The sequence below is a fragment of the Aptenodytes forsteri genome, unplaced genomic scaffold, assembly GCF_000699145.1.
Source record: "Aptenodytes forsteri isolate BGI_AS27 unplaced genomic scaffold, ASM69914v1 Scaffold229, whole genome shotgun sequence".
In the NCBI taxonomy this organism is placed as follows: Eukaryota; Metazoa; Chordata; class Aves; order Sphenisciformes; family Spheniscidae; genus Aptenodytes; species Aptenodytes forsteri.
The window spans coordinates 6,920,281-6,941,924 of record NW_008795863.1 but is presented as its reverse complement, the minus strand read 5'-3'; the positions used below and the strand labels follow the sequence as shown (position 1 = coordinate 6,941,924).

The 21,644-nt window shown below is 39.7% G+C and overlaps 1 protein-coding gene across 1 annotated transcript in view; it reads left to right on the top strand.

The window, feature by feature from the left end:
- Positions 1–9,702: 9,702 nt before the first annotated feature.
- Positions 9,703–21,644, top strand: part of SMCHD1 (structural maintenance of chromosomes flexible hinge domain containing 1) — an 83,887-nt gene continuing 71,945 nt past the window's right edge. The window contains 2 exon segments of the mRNA XM_009284122.1: positions 9,703–9,774; positions 10,240–10,401. Coding sequence (XP_009282397.1) covers positions 10,293–10,401 — 109 coding nt within the window. The 5' untranslated portion in view covers positions 9,703–9,774; positions 10,240–10,292.

Here is a 21,644-nt window from a genome sequence, read left to right as displayed (position 1 = left end):
GAGGACTGGCTGGGCATCGGTCGGCGGGTGGTGAGCAATTGTACTGTGCATCACTTGCTTTGTGTATTATTATTATTATCATATTATTATTATAATTTTATTTCAATTATTAAACTGTTTTTATCTCAACCCACGAGTTTTTCTAACTTGTGCTCTTCCAATTCTCTCCCCCATCCCACCGGGTGGGGGGGAGTGAGCGAGCGGCTGCGTGGTGCTTAGTTGCCGACTGAAATTAAGCCACGACACATGACCAGTAGATGCTGGTACAGTGAAAACTGGACAGGTTGAGGTCCAGGAAGTTTGATGTCTGATGTCTCCCTCACCAACAGTGTACGAGTTCTTGTTAGGCTTCTGGAAGAGCGTTCTGGCATCTCGGTGCCTCTGGGAGTTTTGCGCATTGTTTGTGTTTCTCTGGGTGTTGTACTCCAAAGTGCTGAATTTCTGACCTCTTGAAAGTTGCAGCTAACTGCTTTCAGGAAAAAGGTGATGCATGGGTTCACCTGATTGGGACAGACTTTCCCCACTTCATGGTGCTGAAAACGTGTCAGGGAAGTGATGAAAGTTCAGGAAGAAAGATTCTTTTGATAAGCAAGTTTTGAATTGTTCAGGCTAGGATGAAGTGGAATGTTGTATTTGCTTTTCTCCAATTAAAGCTATTGGAGGTCCCCTGAGTGCATGATCAGGCAAATGCCGCATATCTAGCAGTGTTGTTTCCACGGGTATCCTGTCCGGTGGCTCAATCTCAGTACCGGCTCAAGTTTAAATCGACGTTCATTGGCAGTTTGTCATGCGACTGAATGATTCCACTGTAGCAGCAAAGGTGCACATACATTTTCCAGTCTGCCAACTGGGCTGTGGGGGTGGTAATATCTGACAAGGGCACCAGAAATATTAAGCTGTTGGAATTATTTCTGCTGTGAACACCTTCCTGTGGCGTAAGATAATTCCTTTGGTTATAACTGGGTATGTAGGAGTCAAAGGAGAATGTAAATCTTGGAAAAAAAAATTAAATTAAACCTGATTGCAGTATGTGATGATTCTGAGTTGACAATACTTGAATGCCATAAGGTATGGTCTTAGGCTGCTACTTCTGAGACTTATGTTTCTTTCATAATGCAGAGAGAAGGTATTTTCCTGTTTGGAAATAACAAATTCCTGCAAAATAACTGATTCTTGAGACAAGAAATTCAGCCACTGACAAGTTGATTTAGGAGCTGATTCATGTCCTCTCTGTCTGTTGTCATATAAAATATTCCTCCATTATTATTATTAAAATATTCTTTATTAATTTTTGAAACTTTTGTTGATTTTTTTTTTTTGAAGCAAATACTTGTCGTCATCTTATGAAATTTTTTTACTGTCCCCTAACAGCAAGTTAATGCATGGCAGTGTGGTTGGATGTGGCTTTATATACTGATAAATTAGCTGTTCCTTCTGAGCGTGTGTGTGATGGAAAGATTTAAAAAAAAAAAAAAAATCTTAAGAAGCTGGAGCATATATAGTCTTCATTGTTCTTCCTTGCAGTGATCAATCCTAAAGTGGAAACCTCTTAATTTAAAATGATCTGCTAGCTTGTTTATTCCATTTGAACAGTGTCGAGCATATGTGGAGCAGTCATGTAATTTCAGGCCCCAGAACCATGAAGTTTTAAGGTGAATAAGTGAATTAAATATGGAGTTTCACCTCTTCTTGGGAGTACTATTGCTTGTACACCTTCCTGTTGTCTTCTGTTAGGTATATGCCCCGCTGCTTGTCCTGACTTTTAGAGTATAATTGGAAATATTTACCTGCAATGAGCAGAATGGAGCTAAACTTTGTTGGCAGCTAATCCTAGATCCCTTGCTCGCATCCAGGTACACAGTGAAGCTGGAGCACTTCAGTTTGATGCTAAACTGGCAGGAATCCTTCCAGGCACTTACAGAGGTCACACCCCTTTTAAAGCAGAAAGGTATCTGTGCTGAAAACTGCACAGAAGTTTTGCTATGTGTGAAGGGGTTTTTGAGACACTTTGAGGTGAAGTACCAGTCTGAAGAGAGCTAATGGTACTAAAATCAGTGTTATTACTTAAATAGGAATTGAACACATTTGTAAATGCTTCTTTAATTCTTCTGAAACTTTCCATCATTGTTGTGACCTCCTTGTTTGAAGAAATATATAGGAAGTATAGATCTGTAATCTGTATGGAAAGGAAATATCCGTAATTTAAGTAAATGCTCAAAATTCAGGCATCGCAATAAAACAAAATATTTTGCTTTTAATATTTTGTCACATCTTTTGTTGAGCTTCCCATTGTATACTAACAGTCTACCTACTACGTAAACAGATTATTTTGCGAGTCCACCAAAATAAATTCCAGTGTATCAATAATCTAAGAGGCAAAAAAGGATGTTCGTTAAGAGGGAGTGGAGAAGAAGCAGAGCTGTGGCGGTGAAGTAAAAAAAAAAAGAAAATTTTTTTTTTTACTTAAAAAATAAGTGCAATTTTTTTTTTCTGTGAATATTTGCTTACCAATGCCTAATAAATAATGTATAATGAAATTATTTGTGATCATTGAAAAAATATTAGCAACTTCTGCTGTTTGTATCACCAGAGGGTAACTCTTAAACGTATTTAAAAGGTATTTGGATTACTTACTAAGATACTGTTCTAATATATGTGCTCAATAAAAGTACATCCATTCTTAATGATTAATCAATCCATCTTGCAATGATTATAGTTTTGTATTATAAAATCTATGTTCATTGACTCACTTTTCAAGATTCTGTATAATCAGGAACTGAAAACAGATATATTTTAAACATGCCGTGCATACACAAAACAAGTTTTTTCTTGATTTTTAAAGAAAGTGTTGGAGGTACTGTAAGGTATGTATGGTATGTATAAGATGCAACAGTATTGTGAGGTTTTTCCAAAACTGTCATATTGTATTTCAGGCTTCACTGAAATGCTTGTTTATAGCACCTTTGTTACTGATGTTTCAGTGGGGAGAAGGATGCAGTTTGCATACCTTTGTGCACTTAGGTACTAGCTTACTGTGTGTTGACTGATTTGGAAAGCTGTGTGGTTTTTAAGTTCCTGCTGAAATTTGAGTGCTGGCATTATGGTCAGATGTAGAGCATCTGCATTCCTTTAGCATTAGTTATCCAGGTGCAGCTTCTTAGATGTGACCAAGTACTTTTTTGCTTTTGAAGAGTGGCTTCGGAATTCTTAATGTTACTTTAATAAGTGATGCCATACGAAGTATTTTCATGGTGGAAGCTGTAGGGAGTTGATGTCAAAATTTTGGCTGATAGCTGCACTTATTAATATTTGTGATTTGTGCTTTTAGACACAATGGCTTGTGGAGGTCTGGTGAAAGTTAAGTTTGGTGAAAGACAGTTTGTCTAGACTCTGAATAAGTCTGGTAACGACAGCATGCTCTTTGCATAAATTCTAGGGTGCCCAGCTTCTTTCCGCTTGTTAAATCTTGCAAATCTTGAAAAGGTGTCTGAGTTAACTCACTGGTCTGGACAAGATTACATAGATTTATGTATGTGGCTTCTGTAGAGAGCTTCTGTCGTGCAATTTTCCTCTCTTGTTTTTCTCTCTGTTTTTCCACCAAAATTATGATAAAGCTTTACTTTAAGATAGTACATAAAAACTTCTTCTATTACTGGATCTTGTGATAGGTAGCAATGTTCTTAGTGTTTCTGTTGAACCATCTGTTCACTTCTTAACACCTTTCATTGATATCTTTTTGTAAATATTTAGAAGTGTATCAATTGAACTTCTGAAAGTAGTGAAACTTTTAAGTAGGACAGAGGACAAGGCACTTCAAGTTCTGCAAATGTTGTCTTCCGTAATTCGTTCTTTAGATGGAGGTGACTCCGTCAGTAAAGGATAGTTGGAAAACATTTCAGGACGCTATAGTGGTCACTGCTGGTTTTTGTCTGTAGGTTGTCTCTAGTGACCATCTGCCCAGAAGATACAGGCTACTGGGTGTTCCTATATTTCTGTAATAGACAACTCTTTGCTTTGAGCTCCAAGAAATGCTTAGAAATAACTTCTGTCTTTTTTTTAATACAATAGCTTTTCTAGAGACTTTTGGATCCCCTTTCTGTTGATGTCCAAAGATGATATACATTTGTGTTCTGACGTTAGGCAAGCTCATTTAGATTATGATTAAAGGTGATTGTTATCATACTTGCTCTGCTACCATGAGTGCTCAGTACCAGATCCTCAGCAGGTTGTCATCATGTTGAGACTAGCTGACCCAACAGTGGACTGGAAAAGTGTATCTGTTTAGCACTCTGAGTTACATACAGTTGTTCTCAATTACTTCCAGCAAGGTCTTTGTCTCCACTTAATCTGTTTATATCTTAGTTTTTGTATTTGCTAATTTGTATGACTGACCTTAATATTATCTAGTTATATGAATAATTGAGAGAGATGATACAGGTATCTCAGTATCCATAAGCACTACTGAAAGACAGTTCTTGGTTTGAAAATCCGTGATTTGAGAATAAAATCCTTTTCCTTAAATGTGTTTTATAGTTTCATCCATTTGTTGATCTAGGAGACTTCTCTCAATTTGCATGGATAATTCTTTTTGATGTGGCATAAAGCAGGATAGCTAACTGATAAATGTATATCTTTCAGGTGATAAATTGGCAAATAGCATGGGACATTCAGTTAATTGCATGCAAAGTTACAGAAGGTTACAGGCCTCTCAGAGTTTGGATGTGGCATTTAGGTTCCTTTTTTAGGTTCCTGAACAAGTTCCTGCGAAGGAGCCACTGGATCAATGTGAAATACTCAAAGTAAAGCTGTATTGCTTTTTATCACGTTAGGTAGCTAAGGTATGTAGATAAGTTTTGTGAAAATTAGTAGCTATAAAGGACAGCATTGAAAATGCCATTGCCAGATTTCCTTACACTTAACTGATACAGTTCAGGTCCCCTTTAAGAGGTTTGCATTGGCAATACAGTTCTATTAGCCAGAAAATTATTTCTGGGCTAGGTGTCACTTTGTGGAAGATGGCTGTTATGGCTCTGTTATCCCTTGGCTACATCGCCAAGCTCTGAGGCCAGTTCTTCACATCATTCTCACGCATCTGCCTGCTGGGAATGGTTACTGTAGGAAGAGACACAGCATTTTAAAGGTATGGAAGTTGCTTATTGTAGGAAACAACTGTTTGTGTTGGAAAAGTTTGGATTGCAAGGGGTTAGATGGCTTCTCTAAAGATATCGTAGTTTCAGTTTCACTGTTTTACGTCTGTCATGTGTGAGACTGTTCCATTCCTTTAGTTTGAAAAGTCAGCACCAGAAATTATTATTTTATGGTAATAGACTGGAGAACCACTGGAAGCAGACCAATGATTCTGTGCATACAGTATGTTATTTCTCCTTCACTTACCTCTTCAAGCCTATCTATTTTACTGCAAGCTGTGGTGGTACACACACAAAGTTGAACATTTGGTTGTTGAACACCTTTTTCAAGGCAGATGGTAAATCTAGAGGCGAAATGTATGTTGACTTCATGTTAAGTGTTCTCGTCGGCTTAGTAGCCAGGTAAGCCTTGCAGTGCATGTTCAGATCAAATAGCAGCAAAATTTGCTTTGGTGCTTATGTGCTAATATGAGAAAGAGAAAAGAAACTGAGGCCTATTTGAAGGAGTCTCAGCTGCTGAGGAGTTGTCTGTGTTTTGTGGGCTTGTGTTTCGTTTTGAGGGTTTTTTTTAGTTTATAAAGAAAACCCATGTCTGAAGCAAGTATATAAATGGAACCTTGCTTCTTGATTCAGATTTAAGGGTTAGAGAGATCACAATTCATTCACACTTTCAAATATCGTACCTGTAAATTGCTCTGCTGAAAGCTTCTTGGGCATCTGGCATTCGTTTGGCTGTTTGAAACTCTTACCTTTTAGCATTATATTAATCTCATGTCATAAACATCCACCAACAAATTGAGAGCTATTAGCTTTATTTATTTATCATGAAACATAGGCAGCGCTACAGACTGAGCCTCCAGTTTATAAGGAATGCATTTCTTTTGTTTGAAAAATGACAGCTTTTTGGCTTATGTATCGTTTCATAGGTATAATGACTGACATCCTGCTACGGGCAAAACAGGCTCGACTCAGGGCATTTTTCTTAACTTATTGCCAATTAACACAAACTTTTGATTATTGATTGGGGGGGGCAATTAAACAAACACTTAGGGAAATGCCTTTCCTCCCCCTTCTCCAAGCTCATCTTCTGTCATACACGTCTCTTCCCCCATTCCTAGTCTAAGCTTCCCTTGTTCTCCCAGCACACAATGCTTGGTCAATCCCAATTCCTTTGGTGAGGTGACAGGCGGTACGAGAGGTCAGGGCCATGTGCAGGGTTTCCCTCTGCTGCTGCTCCTCCTCCATGCTCTTTACTGGTTTTCTTCTGCTCTGGTGGGTTGTCCACAGGCCACAGCCCCGTGGGAGTAGGAGGACAGAGAGGGGGAATTCCCTGGCCTGATATGGATCCACCATGGGCCCCAGCACCTTTGGGGCCATCCCTGCTCTGGCATGGAGCACCTCCTTTCAGTGTGTCTAAAGTGCTGTCCCTAGCAATGTCTCCTCTGATGCATCTCCTCTGTTGCTTCTCATTTGTCTCCTATTTCTTCCCCAATACGTTTGAGCACCATGTGCCCTTCTGGTTGAAATTTTGGCATGCAGTGGTTGTTTCCATCAGTCTGAGAGCCATCTGGCGCTGGCTATGGCTGGCTCAGGGCAATTCATGGCCTCCTCCCGCACTGGTAACCCCTACAAGCCCCCTGGCACCAAAACCCTGCAGTGTACACTCCGTATACCTCCAAGTGTGGCTTAGCAAACAATTTAAATGGCTCTTAGTGAACAGCTATGGTTGTTTTCCCAGACTATTCAAAATTTGGTTCATTGATATAATCTTCTGTACTTTTTAGGTTTTAGGGGGCTTTTTTCTCTTTTGTATGCATATAACTGTTCATCTTTGTAACATTTTGACTTTTGCATTTGCACGTAGTGATCATATGTAACCAATAGTTTAGGAATCTTTGTCTTTTCACATATCTACCTCTCTTTTTAGAGAACACTATTATTATTTTTTTTTCCTCCTAGATTGTGGATTAATTTGGAGCTTGTCTCTGTTTTTTCCCAAAAGTCTTTTCTTTTGTATCAAAAAAAAAAAAAGCTTTCTGCTTAGCTGTTTTAACACAATAACCTCCAAACATGCTTTCATTTTGAATGTGCAGAGTCATTTCTGAGTATAGTGATTCTATTGTACTCTTCAAGATTTTTGACATCAAAAGCTAGATCATGATTGTGCATCTGGACAATTTGCAAAAGAATAACCAACAGATTTATAATCTGAACGTACTGCTAGGTTGTCACGTGAATCTTCTGAAGTCAAGAATTGGGTGCATCTTCAGTGCTTATTTGAAAAGGGGCACAATGCTAGGCTGAAAGGGGCTCAGCAGTGGAACCTGAACTTTATATCAAGTCAACAAAAGAGACCATGATGTCTCTTACATGCGAGAATCTTAGTGAGAAATGAAACATTTGACCAAACATTGTTTATCAGAATCAAATGAAACATCACCAACTGTTAAAGTAAATTACCCAGTAGGTTCACTTTTATTCAGGGATGACCGGCTCATCTTCCTGGAGACCACACCCACATAATGGGACAACTGTGCAGCCACCTCACCGCTACCTGGCGTAGTGGGAAGAGACAGGGGCTGGGATAACTAAGACTATAGGACAGAGGGAAGGAGAAAGTAAAACAAATAGGTCTTATATACAAGTGAAGTTTTCAAACTGAGAAATTTTCTAAGTTGGCCAAAGTTTACAAAGGATGTAGCCTCTTAAATTCCAGCATAGACAAGAAAAACAGGTTATCTGCAGTTAGGACTGCCAAACTTGGTCCATGAACCTGCCTAGTAGCTTATCTTGAAATGACAGCCATTTGGAGCAAAGTGGAAAGGACCTGCTGCCAGTAGATACCATAATTGCAGGGCTCACCCAGGAAATACAGGTGAAGCTCTGCCTGCTAGGCTGTTGCGGTCAGCTTAGTTGAGGCTCACCCATGGAATGGGGGAGAGGAGCAGAAGGAGGAGGCTGCCCCTGCTCAGTTAGCAGGCTGCTGTCTTGTGTATGCACTACCTCATCCAAACTTCTTGCTGCCTTAAAGTAAATACTGCACTCTTCATAAGGTTTTGAGAGCAGAAGAGCTTTTGGGAGGTAGAGAAAACGGGAGCTGTAATTATAGCTGGAGGGAAAAGATGCTTATCTGTGAGTTCAAACGTAAAACTCCCCAGTTCAGTTCTTCTATATTAACCATTAACCTCAAATGGCACAGTAGGATGTTAGTTTTATAGTAACCATACTTTTTATTGCTTATTTTCCGTGTTCTGAGCAATTTTTTTTTTCCTGCACAAGTTTGCCATGTGGAAATTTGTGTAATGTGAGAGGTTAAGTTGAAGTGATCTGATCGTAGAAGAGCTAAAAAGTAATAATTACTCCAGACTCTTAAGTCTGAATATCAATCTCTTCCTGTCATCTCCATTTGTTTCACTTGCACCAAGCACTATGAGAAATTTGACAATTTTGCCAATTTTGCTGATGGATGAATGCTAACTGTATCATAACATACTAACATAAGATACATAACGTAAGATACTAACATAGTCGCAACTAGGGAGAAGGTAACTGAAAAATGGAAAGCAGACTTCTGGTGAAACCTTAAGCAGTGTTTCAAAAACACCGCTTATTTTTGTGAGTCTGAGTACTAGGGATGGAAAGAAAGAGGTATGGGAAATGATGAGGGCAAGCTGCTACAGGGAATGCAAGAGCTTCAGGGAAGAATCTAAAAGTGCAGAAAGCACCTGTCAGAGTCATGACCGCAGGACTGAAGGGGTTGATGGAGTTAAACAAGACCAGAGCTGACTTTTACTTGAGTTTCAAAGACCTGGAAAGGCAGGAGAAAATACAGATACTTAGTTTATTATTTTGAGAAAGAGATTAGTGTTGGACGTCAGGGTGCAATAATGAGGGCAGATGTAGAGGCATATAAATTTATGTAGAAAGCAGGATAAAAAGGCAAAGCTGCAGAAACATTCAAAAGTTGGAGACAGCAAAGTAGCAAAGAGTGTTTAGGTTCAGAAGAATATACTTCTGTGTTTTAATGGTAAAGAATTTTCTAAAAGAAATCTTGATTATTTTTTTTATGTATGATGTAATTGAAGAACAAAGACTTTAATGTGTATCCAACATTAAGAAATATTTGGTTGATTTGATGTCTCAAAAGAGTGCAGTTAAATATGGGACACCCTCTAGATCATGACTATTGCTGTTGTAGTTGCCCAGTCTGAAGTAGAGCTGTTCAGTCTCGTTCCTCAGCCCTCAAGGTGATTACCCGTAAGACAGTTCCTCCTCCTTAAAATTCCTGTTGCTCACTAGAACATATTTTAAGCAGGTAAAAAACCAAACTACTCTAGTACAGACAGTTTTGGCTAAGTTGAGAAAGCAAATTAAGTTAAGTTCTGGAATTAAACTGCGTTCTACTTCTGAGTTAATACGGGAAAAAATATTTGTTCACTTCTTAGGAGCTTGTGGCAAAGTGAATAGAAAGGCTGCTTTTTTTTTTTCATTTATCTGAATACTTTATAGAGTACATAGTTATCATAACTGAATAACCTCCAATTTTTGTAGGCATTTGGCATAGCTACTGATGAAAACTTTGTTATCACCACAACAAACAGGAAGGAAATTACAGAAGACAACTTCAGTAAGTATCTTATATGGCAAAATAAATACAGCTATTTCTTATAGTAATTGTAAAGATCGCATGATGATTGTTTATACTCTGACATGCAATAATCAACTGGAAGTACAAATCCTATAATAGTTTGCCAAGAATTGTTACAAAATTGACTTTCACAAACAAGTTTTTAACAACTACTCGTTAGTATGATGACAGTTATACAAGGTAATTTTTTACCTTCCATCACAAATTCTGTAAATGATAGGAAAAAATGGCATGTAAATAGCTGTCACCTGAGAAAACTTGCATTATTAAGCTTGGAAATGTGAAAAGATTTTAAATTAAATGTTGTTGCTAGGAGGCTGAGTAGTCAATGCCTAAGAAAATACAGAGATTACCTGAGGCTAAACCTGTACTGGTTTTGAGAGCAGAAGTTGACTGGTGCAGTGAGTGCTTTTCAATGTACTTTATATTTCATGTTCACTGCAGGCGAACTTGTTCAAGATGGAGTTACTTTATATCTGCTACAGTCAGTTGATCAAATGCTGCTTTCGGCAACCAAGGAGCGGATTGACTTCCTGCCCCACTACGATACACTTGTCAAAAGTGGGATGTACGAGTACTATGCCAGCGAAGGGCAAAATCCTTTGCGTAAGTACTTGCCAAAACGATCTTGTGTAAATGATGTTTATATGAATATTATGTGGTTATGAGCAATTTAACTTTTAGTAACAGCTGATGAAAAAAATAGTTAATTTTTCTTTTACAGTTAACACTATGTTCTTTATATAAATATTTCTTTTAAAAATGACTCAAAATGGCCATGTAAGAATCCAGATTTACACACGTACCTCCTCAAATGGTTCTTTAAGAAGTATGAATATGAAGTAAAATGACTTCAGTCGATAATAATCTTGCGGATGTCATCCAGGCAGGTCAGCATTTGTGTTACCAGGTTTTTGTCTCCTGTACTGACTTTGGTTGAACTTGGTGACCAGTTTTTGTATGAGCTACCATAGAATTTTGTCTGCTGTCCCATTTGTGGTTCTACAGGGCTTAACTTACCAATGAGAGCAAGTATTTCTTTAAAAAGATGCTGCTTTAGTTTTTATCGAACTGGTATATTAAATATGTAACCAGCATTTGGTATTATTTTATTGAAAAAATTAATTTCTGTTCATGGCTTCTCTGAAAATTCTATTTGTGGCTATGATTGCTTTTTAAGTATGTACATCTTAGGTACAGCGGGCTCAAAATTGTACAGAAAAAATGCAGACATCAAGACTCAAGCATTATACCATTCCCACAGCGATTTCTGTTTCAAAACAATCTCAACAATGTCTATAAATAGCAACTGTATTTTTAAGTACCATTCTCCTTTTGCCCCCTCCCTCTTTCTGCACTTCATTTGTTTCCCGTCCCGCCAAAGACACTGATTTGGTTCAGGTTTGGAGGCACTGTGCTCAAAGTGCACTAATAGTTCGGTCAGTGATAGGTGTATCTCCATGCACAGGAATTGCTGTACTAGACCACACAAAGCATTCTGTCTAGATCTGTGCTTTGTTCCTACCAGCAGCCAGTATCAGATACCTGAGAAATACTAGGAGAACAGAAAGGCCGTGCAGAGATGCAACAAAACTGATTTGGGAACTTTTGAGTTCCTGTCTATGGACTGCTCTTTTCCGTGAACTTGTTATGTGGTTCAGAAAGTAACTGGACGTCTTCTGCATTCACAATATTTTGTGGTATTGAGCCCCCAGCTTAACTGCATGTGATGTGAAATGTCATGTCTTTTTGTATATGTTGAACTAGGGTCAACAAGTGAAAAACTGGTAACTACTTTGTATGCTGGGAGAGATTATAAAGCATTGCTGGCAGATTGGCTGACAGTGAATCACACTTTAAACTAACAAACTTGGGGGTTGGGGTGCAAAGCTGTGACACTAGTGTACTCGCAAGCACCAGGGTAGATGAGCGCACCTACTGGAGTAGTGAGGAATGACCCCAACCCTCCAAAAAGGTTCCACCAAAAAGGTGAGGCAGTCAGCAGTCCAACTGAAGTGTCTCTATACCAGTGCACGTAGCATGGATAACAAACAGGAGAAGCTGGAAGCTACCGTGCAGCTGGAAAGCTATGATGTGATCACTATCACTGAAACTTGGTGGGATGACTCACACGATTGGAGTGCTGCAATCGATGGCTATAAACTGTTCAGGAGGGACAGGCAAGGAAGGAGAGGTGGAGGGGTTGCCCTCTACCTAAAAAAAAAAAAAAGGATTGGCTGCACAGAGTTGTCTTTGAAAAGCAGTAGTGTACAGGTCAAGAGCTTATCAGTGAAAATTAGAGACCAAGCCAACAAAGGAAACCTTGTGGTTCGTGTTTACTACAGGCTGCCTGATCAAGGGGAGGATGTCAATGAAGCGTTCTTAGTTCAACTACAGGAAGCATCACACTTGCAGGCCCTGATCTTGCTAGGGGACTTCAGTCACCCTGACATCCGCTGGAAAAGCAGCACAGCAAGCTGCAAGCAGTCTAGAAGACTCTTGGAGTGCATTGAGGGTAACTTCCTAATATAGGTGATAGAAAGCCTAACCAGAGGAGATGCATTAGTGGACCTGTTGCTCACCAACGCAGAGGAACTTACTGGAAAGGTCAAGATTGGTGGTAGCCTGGGCTGTAGTCAAACTGAAACAGAAGAGGGAAATGCATAGGCAGTGGAAGCAGGCGCAGGCATCCTGGGAATAATATAGGGATATTGCCTGGCAGCATAGGGATGCGATCAGGCAAGCTAAGGCACAGCTGGAGCTAAATTTGGCAAGGGTTGTGAAGAATAATATTAAGGGCTTCTATGGGTACATTAGAAAAGGAACACAAGAAATTGTACCCCCCCCCAATAAGTGAAATGGGGGACCTAGTGACAACTGATATGGAGAAGGCTGAAGTACTAAACACTCTTTTTGCCTCAGTTTTTACTGGCAATTGTTCTTCCCACATCTCTTGAGTCCCTGTATCTCAAGGCAGGGAATGAAGTCCCACTCATCATAGGAGGGGATCAAATTCAAGACAGACTGAGGAACCTGAATGTACAAGTCAATGGGACCCAATGAGATGCATCCCAGGGTCTAGAGGGAACTGGCAGATATAGTCGCTAAACCACTCTCCATCATATTTGAAAAGTCATGCCAGTCAGGCAAAGTCTCCAGTGGCTGGAAAAAAGGAAACATCACACCCGTTTTTAAAAAGGACAACTCTGGGAACTATGGACCACTCAGCCTCACCTCAGTGCGCAGTAAGATCATGCAACAGATCCTTCTGGAAGCATATGGATGACAGGGAGGTGATTAGAGACAGCCAACATGGCTTCACCAAGGGCAAATCATGCCTGACTAATCCAGTGGCCATCTATGATGGAGTGACTGTATTGGTGGATAAAGGAAGAGGAACTGCTGTCATCTATCTTCTGTAAGGCCTTTGATACGGTCCCACACAACATCCTTGTAGCTAAATTGGAGAGGTATGGGTTTGATGGATGAACTATTCAATGGGTAAGGAACTGGCTGAATGGTTGCATCCAAAGACTTGCAGTCAGTGGCTCAATGTCCAGATGGAGATCGGTGACAAGTGGTGTCCCACAGGGGTCTGTATTGGGACCGGTACTGTTTAATATCTTCATCAATGACATAGACAGTGGGGTCGAGTGCACCCTCAGCAAGTTTGCAGATGACACCAAGCTGAGTGGTGCCGTTGTTACACACTTGAGGGAAGGGATGCCATCCAGAGGGACCTTCACAGGCTTGAGAAGTGGGCCAATGTGAATCTCATGAAGTTCAACAAGGTGAAGTGCAAGGTCCTGCATCTGGGTCAGGGCAATCCCCAGTATCAGTACAGATTGGGGGCGAATGGATTGAGAGCAGCCCTGCAGAGAAGGATTTGGGGGTACTGGTTAATCAAAAATTGGACACGAGCTGGCAATGTGCACTTGCAGCCCAGAAAGCCAACTGTATCCTGGGCTGCATCAAAAGAAGCGTGGCCAGCAGGTCAAGGGAGGTGATTCTGCCCCTCTACTCTGCTCTGGTGAGACCCCACCTGGAGTACTGTGTCCAGCTCTGGAGCCCTCAGCATAAGAAAGACATGGACCTGTTAGAGTAGGTCCAGAGGAGGGCCACGAAAATGATCAGAGGGCTGGAACACCTCCCCTATGAAGAAAGGCTGAGAGAGTTGGGGTTGTTCAGCCTGGAGAAGGCAAGGTTCTGGGGAGATCTTATTGCAGCCTTTCAATATATACAGGGGCTTATAAGAAAAACGGAGAGAGGCTTTTTACTAAGGCCTGTAGTAACAGAACATGGGGCAACGGTTTTAAACTGAAAGAGGGTAGATTTAGATTGGACATAAGGAAGACATTCTTTACGATGAGGGTGGTGAGAACTGGAACAGGTTGCTCAGAGAAGTTGTGGATGCCCCATCCCTGGAGATGTTCAAGGTCAGCTTGGACAGGGCTTTCAGCAACCTATCTAATGGAAGATGTCCTTGCCCATGGCAGCAGGGTTGGGACTAGATGATCTTTGAAGGTTCCTTCTAACCTAAACCATTCTAGGACTCTGTCATCTCTTGTTCACGTTTTCTGTGCCAGTCATGGATCTCAGGAGTTCATTTTTCTAGGCCGTGTACATTCTGTTCTGCTTAATTAAGGCTCTTGTTTTTACTTCTTGAACAAAACTAATAAACCTGAGGTACAGCAGTGCAAACTAGCCTGACCATTCCTTGTCTATGCATAGCTTCTTAAATTGAACTTGATGCTTCTGCCTCTGTAGCTCAGCTCAAGAGTTTGTAAAGGAAGGCTAATTATTATTTCATTTCCTTGTGACGCTGAATTGATGGCTGAACCTGACATTGTTGAAAATGAAGGCCTATGTATGGTAATCATTACCTGCAGTAGCCATCCAAGAACTTTTCAGGGAAAGACTGGGAGATCTTGGACATGTGGAACTATTATATGGCATCCTAGAACAACTTAGGTCAGAGGGGATCTCTGGAGGTCATGTCATCTAAATCTCTGCTCAAAGCAAAGTCAATTAGATCAGGTAGCTGGACAAGTCCAGTTGAGTTTTGAGTATCTCCAGAGAGTAGAAATTCCACAACCTGTTTTGACAGCCTGTTCCAGTATTTGATTATATAATAAATACATCTTTGTCTAATGAATTTTCCATATTTCAGCTTTTGTCAGTTGCTGCCTCTTCTGTCACTGTCCACCTCTGAGAAGAGTCTGGCTTCATCTTTGTACCCTACTTGCAATATGACAGCAGTAAGGTCTCCCTTAGCCTTCTCTTCTTAAGAACAATCCTAGTTCCCTCAGCAGCCTCTCCTTGCATGTCCAGTGCTCAAGCCCTCTGATTATCTGGAGGACTCCTCTGGACTCACTTCAGTGTTTCAGTGTCTTTTTCAGAGAAGCCTAAAGCTGGACATAGTACTCAGAATGCAGTCTCACAAGGACTGGATAGAGAGGAAGAATCACTTCCCTTGACTGGTCGACCCTTGGTCAGCATCCCTGTATTCCTCCTGAGTAGCCCATCCCCTTTTCAACCTTATGCATACTTCCCATCAGCATTTGAACTTGATCAGGAGTCTTGATTAATCAATTCTGGCCTTCTGCCACACTTGAGTTTCTGCACATTGGAGTGAACTACTCATTCTTTGAGGAAGTAGTCCTTGCAGATCAACCAGCTGTTGTGAGCCATCCAGGGCAACTATTAAAAATGCTCACCAAGGGCAAGAACTTAATAACACAGGAACAAAGTACCAAAGGGGTGTAAAGTAAAAGAGAGAGACGCAAAGGTATAGATCAATAAGGATTGGTGCGTAGATTAGGGTGGGTTGTGTCTGTCAAACCTACATTTTCCTTTTCTTTATATGTTGAGCTTTTTTTTTCTTCCCTCTACTCTTCATGATAGTAAGATCGTTGACTGCATATCAAAGCATTGTCAACAGCGGGGCTGTTCATTTGGAGACTATAACTGTATGAAGCTGGCAGATATCATACCTCATCATCGTATTTGTGCCACGGTGGTAGATCTTCAAGCTGAACAGTAGTAGTTATTTCTGCTGAAAATGAAATACTGTAAAAATCATACCCGTTGCTCCTGTGTCATGTTTCAGTGGAATGCACTGTGGCTTACTGGGAGGTGCATGTTATGGATGCTGAAGCCATGCTGAGGTAGTTGGTTAGCATCTTATCTTAGGCTACTCTGATCTCTAGCTGCTTGACTTTTTTTGCTGATTTTACCTGTCAGATTTTTTTTTTATTGGCAAATGTTTTGTATTGTTTCTTCTTCCACTCTCATCCTGGGTTCAAGGGACTCTGAAGTTATTTGTTGTTAAAAGCTGTGTTTTTCCGTATTTGATGGAGACTACAAGAGAAATAAGAACAAAAGCAGTAGAATGAGATATTTCTCTATTGTGATTTTATCAGTGTCACTGATGATGCTAAGCTAGATGGTGAGGTGTACGCAACAGATGGGAGAGTCATCTTACAAAGAGACCTGGACAGGCTGGAAGAGTGGGCAAGCAAGAACTGTATGAAGTTTAACAAAAACAAGTGCAAATTCTTGCACCTGGGACGACGTAACCAAAGAGCCCAGTACAGGCTTGGATCTGTGTGGCTGGGCAGCAGCCTTGCTGAAAGGGACCTGGGGTTCTGGTGGACAACAAGCTGAACATGAGTCAGCAGAGCACTGCTGCAGCAACAAAGGCAAACTGGATCCTGGGCTGCACCCCCAGGGGCGTTACTAGCAGAGAGAGAGAAGTGATCATCCCACTTAGCACTGGTTAGGCCATGTCTGGAGTACTGTGTCCAGTTCTGGTCCCCATAATTCAAAAAAGACATGGACAGACTGGAGAGGGTCTAAAGGAGGGCCACAAAGATGGTCAAAGGGCTGGAGAACCTGCCTTGTGAGGAAAGACTGAAGGAGCTAGGTTTTTTCTCCCTGGAGAAGAGAAGGCTTGGGGGGGACCTCATCACAGTATTCCATACTTAAAGGGCAGCTACCAAGAGGACAGAGGCACTCTCTTCACAAGGAGCCACATGGAGAAGACAAGGGGCAATGGGTACAAGTTCCACTGGGAGAGGTTTCATCTCAATATAAGAAAGAAATTTTTTACAGTGAGAACAATCATTCATTGGAACAACCTCCCCAGGGACCTGGTAGAGTCCCCATCACTGGAGGTTTTCAAGATGTGATTGTACAGGATGCTAGATAATATCATCTAGGCTCCCTTTTCCAGGAAAGGTTGGGCCAGATGATCTTTTGAGGTCCCTTCCAACCTGGATTGTTCTATGATTCTATGAATTATTGTTAGTTTACAGACATTAATGCTAACTAACAGGGGAAAAAAGTGTGACAATAGCATTTTTAGGTAAATGCGTATATTTCAAAAGTTACAGGTAGAAATACTGTTCTCATTGCTAGATTCAAGTTAACTGGAAACATTTCTATTCTTTCAGTCACAGAATTTGATGAGATTCAAATGAGCACTTCCAGCAGTCAAACCATAGTACATTCCTGAAACTGTAGAGCATTTCAGCCTTGATTTGAAGGAGTTCACCTTTAGCAACCACATCAGAGGACGTAAAAAAAAGTACTTGAGCATGAGGGTATAAGTGGTCATCAAGTTCTACAATAGAACTTGAAGCTCCTTCTGTTTTTATGGTGTCTTATGTCAAGAAAACAAATGTTTAAACAAGTTTTCAGTTTAGAAATATATTACACTTTTAAAGAGTTTTGGGTTCAGTGTTGCTGTTTTGTGGTTTGGTTTTTTTCTAAAGCAAAATTTAAATTATTAAATCAAGAAGTAAAATGAATGTATACTGAGGACTGTAACTCTTCTGTGTTAGAGAAATTCCCCAGTATGTGCGTAACAATCCAACTCTCACTCTGTTTCCATGGTAATAAAGAGCACTGCAAACAGTTGGTTTGTCAGAAGAAACTGTTACATCTCATAAGATCTTTATGAAGTCATTCAGTACTGCACTTTGTATAAGTGCTCATGTGATTTGTAGCTACCACTCATCTCCCACAAAATGCTGAGCATTCCCTTGGTAGGAAAACCTCTTTTTCCTTCTCTCAACAGGCTTCAGAATAACAATATGAGATTAAAAAGGATAATGCATGCATATGTTCAGTTTTTCTTTAGTTCCTCGCACACGTGATTGCTTTTCCTTTTCCCTCCTTTTCTTCATAAAAGAGGTTTTCCACTTCTGTTGCCTCACGTTATAATCACTTCCCTGTGCATAACTCCAATGATAACCTTTTGCATTATCCAGAGATTTTTGTATCAAGGTCAAATCTGCCATCCACGTGTAAAAATATTGCATTTTACAATGTGGTTTGAATGTAAAGTATAGCAGCATCTTTGACAGATTTATTTGTGTTCCAGAAGTATTGAAACAGGAAGAAAGTATATCCACGGGAGAGGAAAAGACTTTGATCATGTCTGTCAATGTCTGTGGGCCTAGATATCAAAGTTTCTTGACAACTTGCTGTAGTTTAAAAACATTTTGAACTTTTGTTTGGGTCCATCTGGCAGTATCATCAACATACATTTGCTATTTTCTCTCCCTGCATACTGTTGCCAAAAAGCCTGAAGCATATTTATTCATGAGTCAGATAAGTGATTTAAATGACAACTTGCTGTAGTTTAAAAACATTTTGAACTTTTGTTTGGGTCCATCTGGCAGTATCATCAACATACATTTGCTATTTTCTCTCCCTGCATACTGTTGCCAAAAAGCCTGAAGCATATTTATTCATGAGTCAGATAAGTGATTTAAATATGGGATCTCAATGTTGTCTTCAATATAAGAAAGAAATTTTTTACAGTGAGAACAATCATTCATTGGAACAACCTCCCCAGGGACCTGGTAGAGTCCCCATCACTGGAGGTTTTCAAGATGTGATTGTACAGGATGCTAGATAATATCATCTAGGCTCCCTTTTCCAGGAAAGGTTGGGCCAGATGATCTTTTGAGGTCCCTTCCAACCTGGATTGTTCTATGATTCTATTAATTATTGTTAGTTTACAGACATTAATGCTAACTAACAGGGGAAAAAAGTGTGACAATAGCACTTTTAGGTAAATGCGTATATTTCAAAAGTTACAGGTAGAAATACTGTTCTCATTGCTAGATTCAAGTTAACTGGAAACATTTCTATTCTTTCAGTCACAGAATTTGATGAGATTCAAATGAGCACTTCCAGCAGTCAAACCATAGTACATTCCTGAAACTGTAGAGCATTTCAGCCTTGATTTGAAGGAGTTCACCTTTAGCAACCACATCAGAGGACGTAAAAAAAAGTACTTGAGCATGAGGGTATAAGTAGGAAATAATATCAAAACACAGGCAGCCCGTCCACTGGGACAGAAAAATAATGAACAAAAAAACCCTGTTAATTCTGTGGCATGTCAGGATGATGTGAGGTGTTGGTGTGGACACAGAACCTTCTATTATTTGATGTTCAGCTGCAAAACCAAGGAATTTTGCTATGGATAGTAGCATGTTTCCCTTTTAAATATATATAACATTGCTAGACAAGGAGTTAATACTATTTTGCTAATACTAGCACAACAAAACTTGTGGGACAAGAAGATGATGAGAGCTGGAAGTTGGGAGCAAGGACCTATACTGCAAGAATGGAGAGATGAAGGGTAGAAAAATGGAGAAATCTAGTCCTCTGTCACATAGTTATAGTTACTATAACCACCTTGTATTAGAACTGTTAAGCTTTGAAGACTAATACGTAGTCTGTGGTTTCATGTATTCATTTTTCTATAACTGTTTATCCAAACTCCCAAGCCCTATTCCTTTATTAAAAAAAAAAGTAATCTGAGAAGAAGAAGAGGATTTTAGAGTCAGTAAGGTATCATCCATTTAGCTTTACTTATGGTAGCATTTAGACAAACAGGTTTGTGTGTTAAATGCAAGATGATGCATGGTCATCAAGTTCTACAATAGAACTTGAAGCTCCTTCTGTTTTTATGGTGTCTTATGTCAAGAAAACAAATGTTTAAACAAGTTTTCAGTTTAGAAATATATTACACTTTTAAAGAGTTTTGGGTTCAGTGTTGCTGTTTTGTGGTTTGGTTTTTTTCTAAAGCAAAATTTAAATTATTAAATCAAGAAGTAAAATGAATGTATACTGAGGACTGTAACTCTTCTGTGTTAGAGAAATTCCCCAGTATGTGCGTAACAATCCAACTCTCACTCTGTTTCCATGGTAATAAAGAGCACTGCAAACAGTTGGTTTGTCAGAAGGAACTGTTACATCTCATAAGATCTTTATGAAGTCATTCAGTACTGCACTTTGTATAAGTGCTCATGTGATTTGTAGCTACCACTCATCTCCCACAAAATGCTGAGCATTCCCTTGGTAGGAAAACCTCTTTTTCCTTCTCTCAACAGGCTTCAGAATAACAATATGAGATTAAAAAGGATAATGCATGCATATGTTCAGTTTTTCTTTAGTTCCTCGCACACGTGATTGCTTTTCCTTTTCCCTCCTTTTCTTCATAAAAGAGGTTTTCCACTTCTGTTGCCTCACGTTATAATCACTTCCCTGTGCATAACTCCAATGATAACCTTTTGCATTATCCAGAGATTTTTGTATCAAGGTCAAATCTGCCATCCACGTGTAAAAATATTGCATTTTACAATGTGGTTTGAATGTAAAGTATAGCAGCATCTTTGACAGATTTATTTGTGTTCCAGAAGCATTGAAACAGGAAGAAAGTATATCCACGGGAGAGGAAAAGACTTTGATCATGTCTGTCAATGTCTGTGGGCCTAGATATCAAAGTTTCTTGACATTTTGCTGTAGTTTAAAAACATTTTGAACTTTTGTTTGGGTCTCTGGCAGTATCATCAACATACATTTGCTATTTTCTCTCCCTGCATACTGTTGCCAAAAAGTGAAGCATATATTTATTCATGAGTCAGATAAGTGATTTAAATATGGGATCTCAATGTTGTCTTTTTGAAGTCCGTTGGAGTTTTGGGGGTTTGGTTTTTTTTTTTAGTAGTAAAGCAAACTTTACTACTACTAAGGGAAAATTTAATTTTTTCCTACATTTTCCTCTGTCATGTTATTGCTAAAGCAGCTTGCTAGGGTGTTTTAAATCATCATTCTCTCTAAAAGAGAGTGAGCAAGCTTCAGGTGTTTGTGAGAAACTTTTCATATGCATTTAAGTCAACTCTTGATCTTGTCTGTACTCTGCAATAGGTGACACAGGGAAAAGGAGGATTCCTGCTCTGAGTATACTGCATGTGTTCATATTGCTACCACAAAAGCCTTTAAAATGGTCCAAAAGTTCTGGTACTACTTGTGGTCATAACTCTTCAATCCTAAAGAGGCTACAATAATCAAGACTACAAACGGACTGACTTTTAGATCCACTTCTGTAATGACGTTACTGGTATATTTTTAACTAATGTGTTACTAATTCTCACTCTTTGAGACCCTAGTGAAGTCATTTGTGAAATTCTGCAACACACCAGTAATTAAAATTTGCAAAACAGCTATATTAAACTGTCTACTTTTGTTTATTATGTACTAGAATTGACAGAGCAAATAGCCGTTTTGAGCATGTGTAAGTGTACTGCAGCCGATGCTCCTTATTTACAACATCTCTAAGGGCATTCCTAACCAGTTTCATGTGTTGATGAAAGGCCATTGTTCTTTGATGTGGAATAGTAAGTATGGATCACATAACCGATGCTCAACTCCTGTTAGCAGTGAAGAAAGTTGCAAAGAAACTGAGAACTGTTTTTATACTTCAAAAACAACCTGAGGGAAAATCATAGAATCATTAAGGTTGGAAAAGACCTCTAAGATCGAGTCCAACC